This window comes from Pongo pygmaeus, chromosome 16 (assembly GCF_028885625.2).
Source record: "Pongo pygmaeus isolate AG05252 chromosome 16, NHGRI_mPonPyg2-v2.0_pri, whole genome shotgun sequence".
Taxonomy (NCBI): domain Eukaryota; kingdom Metazoa; phylum Chordata; class Mammalia; order Primates; family Hominidae; genus Pongo; species Pongo pygmaeus.
Window position 1 is genome coordinate 77,597,672 of NC_072389.2, and position 15,259 is coordinate 77,612,930.

At 38.0% G+C, this 15,259-nt stretch overlaps 1 protein-coding gene across 13 annotated transcripts in view; it reads right to left on the reverse strand.

The window, feature by feature from the left end:
* MYO9A (myosin IXA) overlaps positions 1-15,259 on the reverse strand; it is a 308,394-nt gene that overhangs the window by 208,359 nt on the left and 84,776 nt on the right. For all 13 annotated transcript variants that reach the window (XM_063652720.1, XM_063652726.1, XM_063652723.1 and 10 more), the window contains exons 3-5: positions 12,824-12,918; positions 8,072-8,134; positions 1,252-1,351 (exon numbers count right to left, since the gene is read on the reverse strand). In XM_063652720.1, coding sequence (XP_063508790.1) covers positions 1,252-1,351; positions 8,072-8,134; positions 12,824-12,918 — 258 coding nt within the window. The remainder of the gene's footprint in view (positions 1-1,251; positions 1,352-8,071; positions 8,135-12,823; positions 12,919-15,259) is intronic.

Genomic DNA, 15,259 nt, shown 5'->3' on the forward strand with positions numbered 1-15,259 from the left:
ATGTAGTTTCAAAATTAAGAAATAACAGTTAATACAACACACTGTATTAACTTGGAGAAAGCCAAAGGTATAACTTTCTTTTTTTCTTTTTTTTGAGACGGAGTCTCACTCTGTCGCCCAGGCTGGAGGGCGGTGGCACAATCTTGGCTCACTGCAACCTCTGCCTCCCGGGTTGAAGCAATTCTTGTGCCTCAGCCTCCCAAGTAGCTGAGATTACAGGCGTGCCTCACCATACCCAGCTAATTTTTTGTGTTTTTAGCAGAGACAAGGTTTCACGATGTTGGCCAGGCTGGTCTCGAACTCCTGACCTCAGGTGATTCAACTGCCTCAGCTTACCAAAGTACTGGGATTACAGGTGTGAGCCACTGCACTCAGCCAAAGATGTAACTTTCATAACCCTAAATATATACTGCTATCTGAACCATCATCAAAGTGTCAATTTGTTTACAAAACCTTCGTAAGGATTTTTTTAACTGTCATAAAGGAATTTATTTCCGTAGACATTACATCTTGCCTCCAACAATGGAAAAATAAGGGGAGACAATCTATTATTTAAGTGATCTATTGTTTGTTTTACTAATTCCATTAGTGCTGGTTGTAAAATTTTTGTTATTATGAGAAATAATAAAATTAGTAAAGTCAATGTAATGAAAAGTAAGAATTACTCCTCAATGTGGAAGTTTAGGGATGAATTTTGAGTTTTGAGGAAAGATCCAAATTCTCTAAGTCATTTGCCTTTGATGACCTTCATACCGAATATTTAAGAAGATTGTTCATTAAATTATAAAAACAGTCATACTCTAAGTCAGTGTCATAGTATGCAAAGACGTATGTGTATGAGACTTCAAAACATGCAAATTAGGTTTCAAGTAATCCCTTGCAAAGGACAAGAATTAATCATTAGTAACATTTAATATTCTGGGGGTTGTAAAAAGTAAATCACTTTAGTAAAAGTAAAGCATTTTTCTAATAGAGTAGAAGTATCAATAAACAGCTTATTATTATTTTCCCAAAGAATCTCACAGAAAACGAAAAGCACATATATTATCTGAGCTTTTAACATTTATATGAGGATGGCAATCATCCTCAAATTTGAGAACTGCATCACCTAAATTTGTAGAGTACACATATGAAAATGCTAGCTAATATCCATTCCTAGGTTTGAGAAAGAAAGTACTAGAAAAAAGGCATTTTTCAAGCATTAAATTTAATACGGCCCTACACTTCAAAATGCTTTTTATGAACTCTCACCTGATTGAGATAATGATATTCCTCTGGTTGCTTAAGATGGAATGCTGATCTCTCATCTTCACTTGCTCCTGCCAGGAGGTAATAGAATACATGATAGTTCCTGTGGGAAACAAAGAAGTACAGTTTTATAATGTGTGACTTATGGTTATCATTTAACAGGGGGAGGGGGGAAGCAAACAGTAATTAGTAAAATGTATCAGCTTTGCTTCATTTTTTAATATAAATGTGATAAATTCAGCATTTAAATACTCCTAAAAATTGAATGATGTTTTGGATGTGGAATACAAAACAGAGGGATGAAGGCAGCAAAGTTAACAAAGTTAGGACCTCTGAAAATTCTCTTCTCCATAAAACCAATGAGAAATCTGGCAAATCTGTCATAATTAACCTTTTCAGAACTGTGGAAACTAATCGAAAGCTTGCAACAACCCAGAGAGTGTTTACTCAATAAAAAGAGCTAAATCTCAATAAAAATGGCTTTGTAGTGTTTTAAACTTGCCCTATTCTATCCCCTTGAAAACCAACAGCCTGCAAACTTGGAGATCAGAAGCCTGGCAGCCACCAGAAAGGTCAGAACAGGGTTTGAGCTTGTTCAAAGCCTCATTCCCTAAGAAATATTATTTGAACTGTCTGGTGGTTCTCTGTGAGCAGCCATATTCAAGGCTGACTCTACAAGATTTGATTTGGACTTCATATCGTGCAAAGATCTTTTCCCCAGAGGGATCCATAGAAACTGAGGCAATCGCTGAACAGCCTACTTCCTAAAGCAGTGGATCAAAGTTGAGGCAAACAATAGGCTAACCAAGAAACTTAAAAGGAAAAGCTGGCTTTGAAAACCTCCAATAAATTTCCTGGGAATCTAGAAGGCCATATGCATGCATAACGCTGTGGACATGCCCAAGGTTGTATGTGCTCTCAGAAAAAAAAACAGATGAAATATAAACTCTCACCTCTGGTTAACTTTGAAACCCTGCACAAGCAGAAAATAAAGGCTAAGGTAGATTTTTGAAATACCTAGCTGAGTGTTGAAGGCATGGAACAATATACATAGAGAGCCCTGTGGCAAAGAGTGAGAGACTTACTTATTGTTTCCAAGCATTTAAATAAATCTCTGTCCAGTTATTACCTGACATCTAAGTTAAATAAGCAGACACTTCAATAGCCACACTCAAAAAAAAAAAATCAACTTTATAAAAATTAGCTCAGAAAAGTCACAAAACAATCAAACAGTAGGAATAAAAACAACAATCAAACCCTGGGAAGGAGAGTACTCCTTTCCAGAGTGGCCACATTGTATTATTTTAAAGATCAAATTTCTCAGCCAGGCGTGGTAGCTCATGCCTGTAATCCCAGCACTTTGGGAGGCCAAGGTGGGCGGATCACGAGGTCAAGAGATCAAGATCATCCTGGCCAACATGGTGAAACCCCGTCTCTACTAAAAATACAAAAATTAGCTGGGCATGGTGACTTGCGCCTGTAGTCCCAGCTACTCTGGGAGGCTGAGGCAGGAGAATCGCTTGAACCCAGGAGGCGGAGGCTGCAGTGAGCCGAGATCACGCCACTGCACTCCAGCCTGGTGACAGGGCGAGACTCTGTCTCAAAAAAAAAAAGAAAGTCCAATTTTGTTTTGTTTCGTTTTTGTTTTGAGACAGGATAGCTGTCACCCAGGTTGGAGTGCAGTGGCATGCTCATGATTCAGTGCAGCCTTGACCTCCTAGGCCCAAGTGATTCTCCCACTTCAGCCTCCCTAGTAGCTGGGACCACAGGTGTGCACCACCAAACCTGGCTACTTTTTGTATTTTTTGTAGACACAGAGTTTCCCCGTGTTGCCCAGGCTGGTCTCGAACTCGTGAGGGCTCAGGTGATCTAGCCATCTTAGCCTCCCAAAGTGCTGGAATTACAGGCGTGAGTCACCACACCCAGCCAAAAAAAATCCAGTTTTCAACAACAACAAAAAAATTATAAGGCATGCAAACAAAGAAGACAGTATAGCCGATACAAAGTAGAAAAAGTATTAATTAATAACTGTCCCTGAAAAAACCCAGACATTAGACTTACAAGATTTTAATCAGCTATTTTAAATGTGTTCAATGAACTAAAGAAAGTCACATTTAATGAACTAAAGAAAAGTATGAGAACACTATCTCACCAAATAGAGACTAATATACAGGACTTTTAAGAAATTAATCAAAAAAGAATTCTGGAGTTGAAAAATATAACTGCAATGAAAAAGTATCTAGAGGAGCTCAACGGCAAATATGAGTAGGTAGAAGAAAGAACCAGTGAACTTGAAGAAAAAATCAACAAACATGAAGACAGGTCAATTGACTCTCGTCTAAGGAACAGAAGAAAAAAAAATGGAGAATAATAAACAAGGTCTCAGAGACCTGTGGGACACCATTAAAAAGACTCCTATGGCAGGCATGGTGGCTCACACCTATAATGCCAGCACTTTGGGAGGTGGAGGTGGGTGGATCACCTGAGGTCAGGAGTTCAAGGCAGCTCACGCTTATAATCCCAGTACTTTGGGAGGCAGAGGTGGGTGGATCACCTGAGGTCAGGAGTTCGAGGCCAGCCTGGCCAACACGGTGAAACCCCGTCTCTACTAAAATTACAAAAAAAAAAATAGCTGGGCATGGTGGCAGACACCTGTAATCCCAGCTACTCAGGAGGCTGAGGCAGGAGAATCACTTGAACCCGGGAGGTGAAGATTGCAGTGAGCTGAGATCGCACCATTGCACTCCAGCCTGGGTGACAAGAATGAAACTGTGTCTCAAAAAAAACAAAAAAAAAAAAAGAAAGAAAAAAAGGCTCCTATACATACTGGGAGTTCTAAAAGGAGAAAAAAGAAAGGGACATAAAGAATACTTGAAAAAACAATTGCCAAAATCTCTCTCCAAATTTGATGGAAAACATTAATCTGCACATCCAAGAAATTCAATGAACTCTAGAGAGTATAAACTCAAAGAAATCCACATTTTGACAAACCAAAATTCTTGAAAGGCAAAGACAAAGAGAGAATTTTGAAAGCACCAAGAGAGAAATTCCTCATCAAGGAATCCTAATATAAGATTAACAGCTGATTTCTCATCAGGAACCATGGCAGACAGATAACGTATTCAAAATGTTGAAAGGAAAAAAAAATTGTCAGTCAAGAAGTATATATCCAGGAAAAATAAAGGAGAAATTAGAACACTGCCAGATAAACAAAGTTGGACTTCACAGCTACAGATGGGCCTTACAAGAAATACTACAGGTAGTTCATTTTTCTGACTGAAATAAAAGGATACCAGACAAGATTCCATTAAACACGAAGAAATAAAGAACAATGGTAAAAGTAACTACATAGGTAAATATAAAAGATAGTATAAATTAATTAACTCATTGATTGATTGATTGATTGACAGGATCTCACTCTGTTGCCCAGGCTGGAGTGCAGTGGCATGATCTCGACTCACTGCAACCTCTATCTCATTTCAAGTGATCCTCTCACCTCAGCCTCCTAAGTAGCTGGGACTACAGGCGTGCACCACCACACCCAGCTAATTTTTGTAGAGATAAGGTTTTGCCATGTTGTCTAGGCTGGTCTCGAACTCCTGGCCTCAAGTGATCTGCCCACCTTGGCTTCCCCAAAGTGCTGGGATTACAGGCAGGAGCCACTGCACCTGGCCTATTTTTTATGTATAACATTTTTTTCCTATTAAACTTGAAAAATTACATAAAGCAGTAATTATAAATGTGTTGACGGATGTACCACATAAAGAAGTAATTTGCATAACAATTACAGGACAAAGGAGCGAGAAAGGAATAGAGCTACATATAAGCAAAGTTTGTTGTGTACTATCAAAATTAAGTTGTCATTATTCCAAACTACATTGTTATAAGATTTTAACTACAATGCCCAAGGTAACCAATAAGAATATAAAAAATAATAAAAAGAAATGCCAATGAAATTAAAATGGTACACTAGAAAACATTTATTTAATGCAGAAGAAGGCAGGAATAGAAGAACAGAAGAACAAAAAAAAATCGTAACACATATGGAGAACAAACAGCAAAATGGTATTAATAATCCTACCTTATCAATAATTACATTAAGTAGATTAAATGCTCTAATCTAAAGGTAGATAAATGGCAGAATGGATAAAAGGAAAATGTATGGCCCAACTGCATACTGTTTACAAGAGACAAGCTTTAGACTCAAAGACACAAATAGGTTAAAAATAAAAAGATGGGAAAAAAAGATACCATGCAAGCAATATCCAAAAGCAAGCTAGAGAATACCAGATAAAACAATAATTACTAATTATTACTAATACCAGGAAAAATAAAGACCAAACTTGTTCCTAGGGACAAAGAAGGCCATCTTATAATGACAAAAGGGCCAATCCATCAAGAAGACATAACAATTTAAAATATATATATGTGTGTCTAAGAACAGAGCCCAAAAAAACATTGAGCTAAAAGAACTTTTTTTTTGAGATGGAGTTTCACACTGTCACCCAGACTGGAGTGCAGTGGCGAGACCTCAGCTCACTGCAACCTCCACCTTCCAGGTTCAGGCGATTCTCCTGACTCAGCCTCCCAAGTAGCTGGAAATACAGGCGCACGCAACCACACCTGGATAGTTTCTATACTTTTAGTTTCACCATGTTAGCCAGGCTGGTCTAAAACTCCTCATCTCAAATGATCTGCCTGCCTTGGTCTCCCAAAGTGCTGGGGTTACAGGAGTCAGCCAGTGCACCCAGCCACAAAAAGAACTTGACAGAACTAAGAGAAGAAGCACACAATTCAACAATAATACTGAGAGACTGTAATACTCCACTTTCAATAATGAAGAAAGCAACTAGACAGAAGATGAACAAGAAAAAGAGGACTTCAAAATTACTATATACCAATTAGACCTAACACATGTTTATAGAACACTCCAGTCAACATAAGGAGGATATATTTTTTCAAGTCCACATGGAGTATCCTCCAGGGTAGACCATGTGTAGTCTACTACAAAACAAGTCTCAATAATTTAAGGAGATTGAAATCATACAACTACTCCAAACACTTTGCAGTGAAATAAGAAATCACATTTCCATGGCCGGGCATGGTGGCTCACACCTGTAATCCCAACACTTTGGGAGGCCAAGGCAGGTGGATCACAAGGTCAGGAGATCGAGACCATCCTGGATAACATGGTGAAACCCCGCCTCTACTAAAAATACAAAAAATTAGCCGGGCGTGATGGCAGGCGCCTGTAGTCCTAGCTACTTGGGAGGCTGAGGCAGGAGAATGGTGTGAACCCAGGAGGCAGAGCTTGCAGTGAGCCGATATCGCTCCACTGCACTCCAGCCCGTGCCTCAGAGCAAGACTCCGTCTCAAAAAAAAAAAAAAAAAAATCACATTTCCAAAATACAAATACATGGAAATTTGACAACACATTCCTAAATAACCAGTGGGTTAAAGAAGTCACAAGCAAAATTATAAAATACTCCAAGATGCACAAAAACAAAACACTACACCAATACATGGAAAACAGCTGAAGCAGTGCTTAAGGGGCTTTATACCTGTAAACCCATATAAAAAAGATCTCAAATCTATAACCTAACCAATCCACCTTAAGAAACTAGAAAAAAAAGCAAACTAAACCCAAAGCAAGCAGAAGGAAGGAAATAATAAGCATCAGAGCAGAAATCAATGAAATACGAAATAGGAAAAAAAATAGAGAGCATCAATGAAACTAAAGATTGGTTCTTTGAAAAGATCTTCAAAATTAAACTTTTACCTAAACTGATGAGACAGACACAGAAAGAAGCAGAGAGAGAATCAAATTCAGGAATGAATGAAAGCGGAACATTACTACCAATCTTACATAAACAAAAAAGATTGTAACGGATACTATAAAACAAGTTTTGACAACAAATTAGATAACCTAGATGAAATGGACAAATTCCTAGAAAGAGAAAAACTACCAAATCTGACCACAGATGAAACAAAAAGTCTGAACAGATCTACAATAACTAAAATGTTTCAATTAATAATCAAAATTTCACACAAATAAAAGTCAGAACCAGATGGCTTTGCTGGTGAATTCTACCAAACGTTTAAAGAATTAACCCAATCCTTCACAAACTCTTCTAGAGAACTGGTTTGTAAAAACTGGATTTCACCTCTCATTCATTCTCCAAAACCAAGGAAATGAGAGTTATATCCCCTTATTTCATTATCATTAAAATGTGTTAGAAAAAGTTACTAATAGTTTTCTATCTGTAAAACGGGAATAAATAACCAAGAAGCAGAAAAGTTAAGTGAGATGCCCAAGGCATACCCAATATTTGAATGTAAGTCAAACCCTCTCTTAACCAAATCTCACTGTAGCATGAAACAAATCATTAATTTACTTCTTTATCTTATTTCTCCATCTGAAGGATACCACATATATCATCTCTAAAGACCTGTATACCTCAAGTAATACAATGGAATTAAGAGCTTTATTGAAAATTTTTTTTCTCAAGTTAGAAAAAGAACACTAAGGAAATGGGAGCAAAGTCCCAAGGCACATTGCTCACCAAGAGGAATGAGGAACAACTGAGAAACTGCTTACTTGTTCTGACAGTTTGCAATAGTTCTATATACCAAATAAAGATCTCCTCCTAGCAGCCTCTGAAAAACTGCAAAGTTCTGCCCATGACAGAAATAGCAATTATGCATAAAGCTATGCATGACATAAACTGAATTAAGGGTCATAATACACAAAGACCTTAAAAGTCAATCTGCATGATACAAATGTTAATTAACTTCATCTAATTACACAAATAAAAATACGTACCGTTCATTATGCTCTTGATAAACGAGTCTGGACTTCTCCAGTAGATATTTTTCAACATAGGCACTACAAGAAAAATTAAATTGGTTGATATAAATAATAAAGTTTAATGTAAGGTAGAAAAATATTTGGAGACAGTGTAAAAGTATAAAGAATACTATCCAGATCATTTCAAAATATGCACCATTGGCCGGGCGAGGTGGCTCACACCTGTAATCTCAGCACTTTGGGAGGTCGAGAAGAGAGGATCACCTGAGGTCAGGAGTTCAAGACCAGCCTGGCTGATATGGTGAAACCCCATCTCTAATAAAATACAAAAATTAGCCAGGCATGGTGGCAGGCACCTGTAATCCCAGTTACTCGGGAGGCTGAGGCAGAAGAATTGTTTGAGCCTGGGAGGCGGAAGTTGCAGTGAACCAAGATCACACCACTGCACTCCAGCCTGGGTGACAGAATGAGAATCTGTCTCAAAAAAAAAAAAAAAAAAAAATATATATATATATATATATAAATACATACTATTATAATTGTGGTATGGGTACTGTTAGTGCTATCCATGTTAAATTCATATGGTCATGAGTCTTTTTTCTTTCAGTAAAGCAAAATAAAATAAGAAGTTTAAACCAGGCCGGGCGCAGTGGCTCACGCCTGTAATCCCAGCACTTTGGGAGGCCGAGGCGGGTGGATCACCTGAGGTCGGGAGTCCGAGACCAGCCTGACCAACATGGAGAAACCCCATCACCACTAAAAATACAAAATTAGCCAGGCATGGTGGCGCACGCCTGTAATTCCAGCTACTCAGAAGGCTAAGGCAGAAGAATCACTTGAACCCGGGAGGCAGAGGTTGCGGTGAGCCAAGATCGCGCCACTGCACTCCAGCCTGGGCAACAAGAGCAAAACTCCGTCTCAAAAAAAAAAAAAAGAAGTTTAAAACATAGTACACAAGATCCCTGAAGACAGACTCTACATTATTTCTAGGCTACTACACCACTACACATTCTTCCAGACATACTTTGGACAGATTACTACATAAGGCTCAAAGAGATACATAGTTTCTTTTTATATATTTATGCTATTGTCACAGCCTAAAATCAATTTATTATATAATTATTTACTCTATAAATAGTTATTTATTGGGCACTATATCAAGCACAAGGAATATGGAAATAAGTGATCTACTACCTGTTCTCAAATGACTTACAAATTAGCAGAGAAAGGAGGTAATCTAGCAGCTATCATACTGAGTTGATAGGGCTTATTGTAGAGCAATGACCAGGATATTATGCATACACAAAGAGAGACACCTGAGATTCAATCCGAGAAGGAAAAAGTATGTAAAGAAGAATTCCCATGGATACTGAGTACACAGCACAGAGTAAACTTTCATTACATATATCTGGTGAAAGAGTGACTGGGTGAATGAATTCAAAATCTGAAGGATTAACCAGAAGGAAAGGAGAACTGCCTTTATGTAAAGTTATAAAGGAAGGAGGGTACACATACCAACTTCAGGGAAAACAATTAGTTACGTATCACTTAACTACAGAGGTACATTCTGAGAAATGCATCATTAGACAATTTTGTTGTTTGTCAACATCATAGAGTGCACTTACACAAACCTGATAGTATAGCCTACTGCACACTTAGGCCTTATGTTATAGCCTGTTGCTCCTAGGTTACATAGCTATACAGCATGTTACTGCACTGAATACTATAGGCAACTGTAACACAATGTAAGTATTTGTGTATTTAAACATAGAAAAAGTACAGTAAAAATAGGGTATTAAAATCTCATATGACTACCATAGTATATGAGGTCCATCATCTACTGAAACATCACTGTGTGGTGTATGACCCAAGTTACGTATGACTAGAGAATGAGATAGGCGGACGGACTACAATCAAGAGCTAATATACTATATGCCAGGAGAATGAACTTTATCCTGAAAGTAATGAGGAATTAAACATCAATTGTATGTCTAATATTTTTTTCTCTTTATCCAGACTGTGCCCTCCAAGTCTTTAAAACTTCTTACCCAAATGGGTGCAATCAGCTAAGATCTCACTGGAAAGGGGTTCTAGAATCTGAAATGTAAAAGCTTTAGATTACTGAATCCAAATTATTAGGACAAACCTCTTAGAGGCCAGAATCTGACTCTTAAGCTGTATTTCTCCCAGTTCCCTCCCACCACATGCTATATACTTCAGTCACTCACACACACAGAATCCCCCAAAGATTCCATTCACTCCTGACTGCACTGCTCACTTTCTTCCTCCCACTTCCAATTCCCTAGTCTATTCCCAGTCTCTGTCCAGTAAATTGCATTCCTTCATTAAAATAAAGCTCAAATGTGGGTTCTTTGAAAATCCATTGCCACTACCACCACCAATAATTAAAATTTATTTCTTTTTCTGAATTACCATTGCCACTTTCAGTCTAAATTACCAAAACAGGCTCTTACCTGTCTAAAATGAGAGAAAGGAAATTAACATGAACTAATATGTTAAATCCTCACAACCACCTTGTGTGGCAAATATTACTGCCCCTATTTTACAAGTATAGAAACTGATGCTGAAAGATATTAAGATCACACAGCTAGTAAAAAGCATAACTTTTAACTCAGGTTTGTTTAAACTACAAAGGCTCTCTTTTTCAACTATAGTAGCCCCCTTCCACTTTATCCATGGGGGATACATTCCAAGATGCCAACCACAAATAATACCAAACCCACATATATATTCCATTCTACATAATACATATCTATATACTACATATACATATATATGGTTTTTTTCCTTGAATTTTGTTTTTTTGGAGAAGGAGTCTTGCTCTGTCTCCCAGACGATCACAGCTCACTGCAAACTCTGCCTCCTGGGTTCAAGTGATTCTTCCACCTCAGCCTCCTGAACAGCTGGGTCCACAGGCACGTGCCACCACACCTGGCTAATTTTTGTATTTTTAGTAGAGATGGGCTTTTATCATGTTGGCCAGGTGAGTCTCCAACTCCTGACCTCAAATGATTTGCATGCCTCAGCCTCCCAAAGTGGTGAAATTATAGGGGTGCCTGGCCTGTGTCTTTTTTTCCTATACATACATACCTATGACAAAGTTTAATTTGTAAATTAGGCACAGAAGACAGGGGGCCCCAACTCCCAGGGCATGGACTCGTAGCAGTCCATTGCCTGTTAGGAACCGGGCTACGCAGCAGGAGGTGAGCGGCCAGCAACTGAGCAAAGCTGAGCTCCACCTCCTGTCGGATCAGCGGCAGCATTACATTGTCATAGGAATGTAAACCCTATTGTGAATCGCACATGCGAGGGATCTAGGCTGCACACTCCTTATGAGAATTTAATGATATATGTAACAAGCTTGAATCATTCCAAAACCATTCCTCCATCTCCCAGTCTGTGGAAAAATTGTCTTTGACGAAACCAGTCCCTGGCACCAAAAAGGTTGGGGACCACTGCAGTAAGAGATTAACAATAACTAATAATAAAATAGAACAACTAGGCTGGGCACAGTGGCTCATGCCTGAAGTCCAAGATTAGCCTGGCCAACACAGTGAAACACCATCTCTACCAAAAAATACAAAAATTAGCTGGGTATAGTGGTACACGCCTGTAGTCCCAGCTACTCTAGAGGCTGAGGCAGGAGAATCACTTGAACCCGGGAGGAAGAGGCTGTAGTGAGCCGAGATTGCACCACTGCACTCCAGCCTGGGCGACTGAGTGAGACCCTTCTCAAAAAAATAAACAATAAATAATAAAACAATTATAACAATACACTGTAATAAAATTTATGTGCATGTGGTCTCTGTCGGAAAACATCTTACTGTACTATACTCAACTATCTTTGGGTAACTGAAACTGCATAAACTGAAACCACAGATAAGGGTGGTGGTAGGGGGAGTTTAAAGGGATATATGGGCATTTGCTGTACTTTTCCACTTATTTTTGCTGTGAAGCCACCACTGCTGTAAAAAATAAGGTCTATTTAAAAAAAAAAAAAAACTATGAAGAATATTGCTCACACAACCAGAGGACTCTGAACATAGATTATATAATAAGAAACAATATTGTAACAAAATTAAATTTCTTGAATATAATAATATGGTTATATACAAAAATGTAGATTAGAAAATACCAACTTACTTGAAAACAATTTTTTATTTTTTTATTTTTTTTGAGAGACAGAGTCTCGTTCTGTCACCCAGACTGGAGTAAAGTGGCACAATCTCGGCTCACTGCAACCTCCACCTCCCAGGTTCGAGAGATTCTCCTGTCTCAGTTTCCTAAGTAGCTGGGACTATAGGTTTGTGCCACCGTGCCTGGCTGATTTTTGTATTTTTTAGTGGAGATGGGGTTTCACTACATGTTGGTCAGGCTGGTCTCAAACTCCTGACCTCAGGTGATCCACCCACCTCAGCCTCCCAAAGTGCTAGGATTACAGGCATGAGCCATCGTGCCTGGCCTTGAAAACAATTTTTTAAAAGAATAAATGTGTGCATAATATACAGAAAGCAAATGCAACACATTGACAACAATTAAATCTAGGTTAAGAGTATGTGTGACTGTTACATTAGTGTTAAAATTTTTCTGAGGTTTTAACTTTTCCAAAACTAAAAAAAGTTGACAGGGAAGAATTTTAATGCTGACACCAACGTCTGGGAATGAACAATACATAGTTTATAAAAGGGTAAAGACAAAAATTAAAACATGCTCCAAAGCCTACGCCTGCTAAGTAGCAGTACTTACCCAAGTACAGTGCCTGTTTCCTGGTAATTTACTTGAATAAACTTCCCAAAACGACTTGAATTGTTATTATGAGCTGTCTTTGCATTTCCAAAGGCCTGTCAAAATAAATAATTCTCATTAGTTTCACTAAAAAAAAAAAATGTTTTTTTTTTGGAGGGGGGATTAGGTCAGCTGCTTAGGTCAGCTCAGAGATAAAATGCTAAAGAGACAGTAAAAAGACAATTTGCTTGTATGTTCAGACTCATTCACAGTTCAGGCAAAATTTTTTTTAAAAAAAGCAATTAACAACTGAAAGAAGACCAAGTAGATTTTATTTTCTGCTATTCGGTAAAATAAACCATAATTTTATTTTATGTTATTTATTTATTTATTTATTCATTTATTTTGGAGACAGAGTCTCGCTGTCGCCTAGGCTAGAGTGCAGTGGTGTGATCTCAGCTCACTGCAACCTCTGCCTTCTGGGTTCAAGCAATTCTCCTGCCTCAGCCTCCCGAGTAGCTGGGACTACAGGCCCACGCCGCCAAGCCTGGCTATTTTTTTGTATTTTAGTAAAGATGGGGTTTCAATGTGTTGCCCTGGCTGGTGTGGAACCCCTGAGCTCAGGCAATCTGCCCGCCTCAGCCTCCCAAAGTGCTAGGATTACAGGTGTGAGCCACTGCGCCCAGCCAAAATAAATCATAATTTTAAAAACTTAATGTTCTTTATAGTTTGGATTTCTCTTTCACATTCCAGAGCCCCCCTACAAAAAAGTCTTAATATATTTATACTTTTACTTTTTAAAAAATTTGCTAAACTGAAGTAACAAGGAGTTAGGAAAATAATAATTACATCAAAATAATTACAAGTTTAGAATAGAATAAATGAAATGAAATTCCAGTACATAATGTACTATACTTTATTATGCCTATTTAAAACAAAGCTAGAGTACTCATTACAAAAGAATAAGAACTATAAACTTCCTAAATCGTCACCCAAAGTATGTACCTTGCAATGGAATACTGCCCAGGAAAAAAAGTAAACTAATGATATCAACAAACACTATGCTAAGCACAAGAAACCAGGCACAAAGTACATATCATATAATCTATTTATATGAAATTCTAGAAAAGGCAAAACAAGAGTAACAGGAAGCAGATCAGTGGTTATCTGGGAATCCGGGTGGAATTGAGAAATATCTACAAAGGGGCACAATGGGTGATAAAGATAATCTGTAGCTCAATTCTGTGATGGTGGTCACATGGATATATACATTTATCAAAATTCACTGAGCTGTACACTTTAAATGTGTACATCTTATTGTAAGTTATAGCTCAATATAGCTCAATGAAATTTAAGATTTAAATGTTTTTAAAAAATGAAGCTACTGCCCTAGCCTGAGCATTCACATTATACTTGAAGAAACAAAACTAGAAAAGACATAGAGATGATTCATTGCGGAGCTTTTTTCTTCTCCTATAATAATCTCATGGGAATGGCATGCCCTCTAACTCCAAAATCCTAAAGTAGCCATTTACTGAACACCTCCCTAAATGCAAAGCTGTTTGTGCTAAACTGTAACTGTGCAGAGCATATATACACAGACGCACACACACATACAAGACATGGCAAGGACGTCAACCAAGCTGATGCCCCAGCAACTACATCTGTACTCAAGTAGTCGTACTCAACTACAACTGTATCATGGTCCTGAGACCAGAAACATCAGCATCTCCTGAAAATTTGTTAGAAATTCAAATTCTTGGGTCCCTCACAAAACTATTGAATGAGAAACTCTGAGGATAAGGTCCAGCAATCTGTGCTTATAAACCCCCTTCGAGTGGTTCAGATGTAAGCCAAAGTTTGGCAACCACCGCTCTACTTATTATGCATGCATTTAAATTTCTGTGAAATTACATTTTACTATGTCTAAGAAATTATTCTATAATGATAGCAGCAAATGCAAAGATTCATAAAAATCTCCAGAAATGTCCCTCATGAATGTTTAGATTATACTGTACCTTAGTAAGTCATGGAAAAGAGCCCAGGCTCTCAACCATCACCGAACCATCTGCAAACTATATACACAAAAAAGCCTGACATTGCTGAGTCCTGAACGCCTAGAATAATTTGTCCATTCTGCTTTTTCCCTTTCCACCATAGAAAGTTTTTTACAAGGAATTTAGAAAAACCACACAGCACAGATTAATAAAATGTAGAAACAGAAACATAAATTTCATCAAAGAAATATTCATTTAAATGTCAAATGCATTACATTTCGATAAAACTTACAAAATAAACCGTGGGCTTGGAGATACGAAATATGGATGTGTGATGTACTACTTCTATTTTCATGTATGCCACTTTTGATTCTGCCCAAGGCTACAATGTCAACAGCAAATCAGAAGCTTTACCTGTTACTTAACCTGTGATTGCAATACAACTTTTATCACTACATAA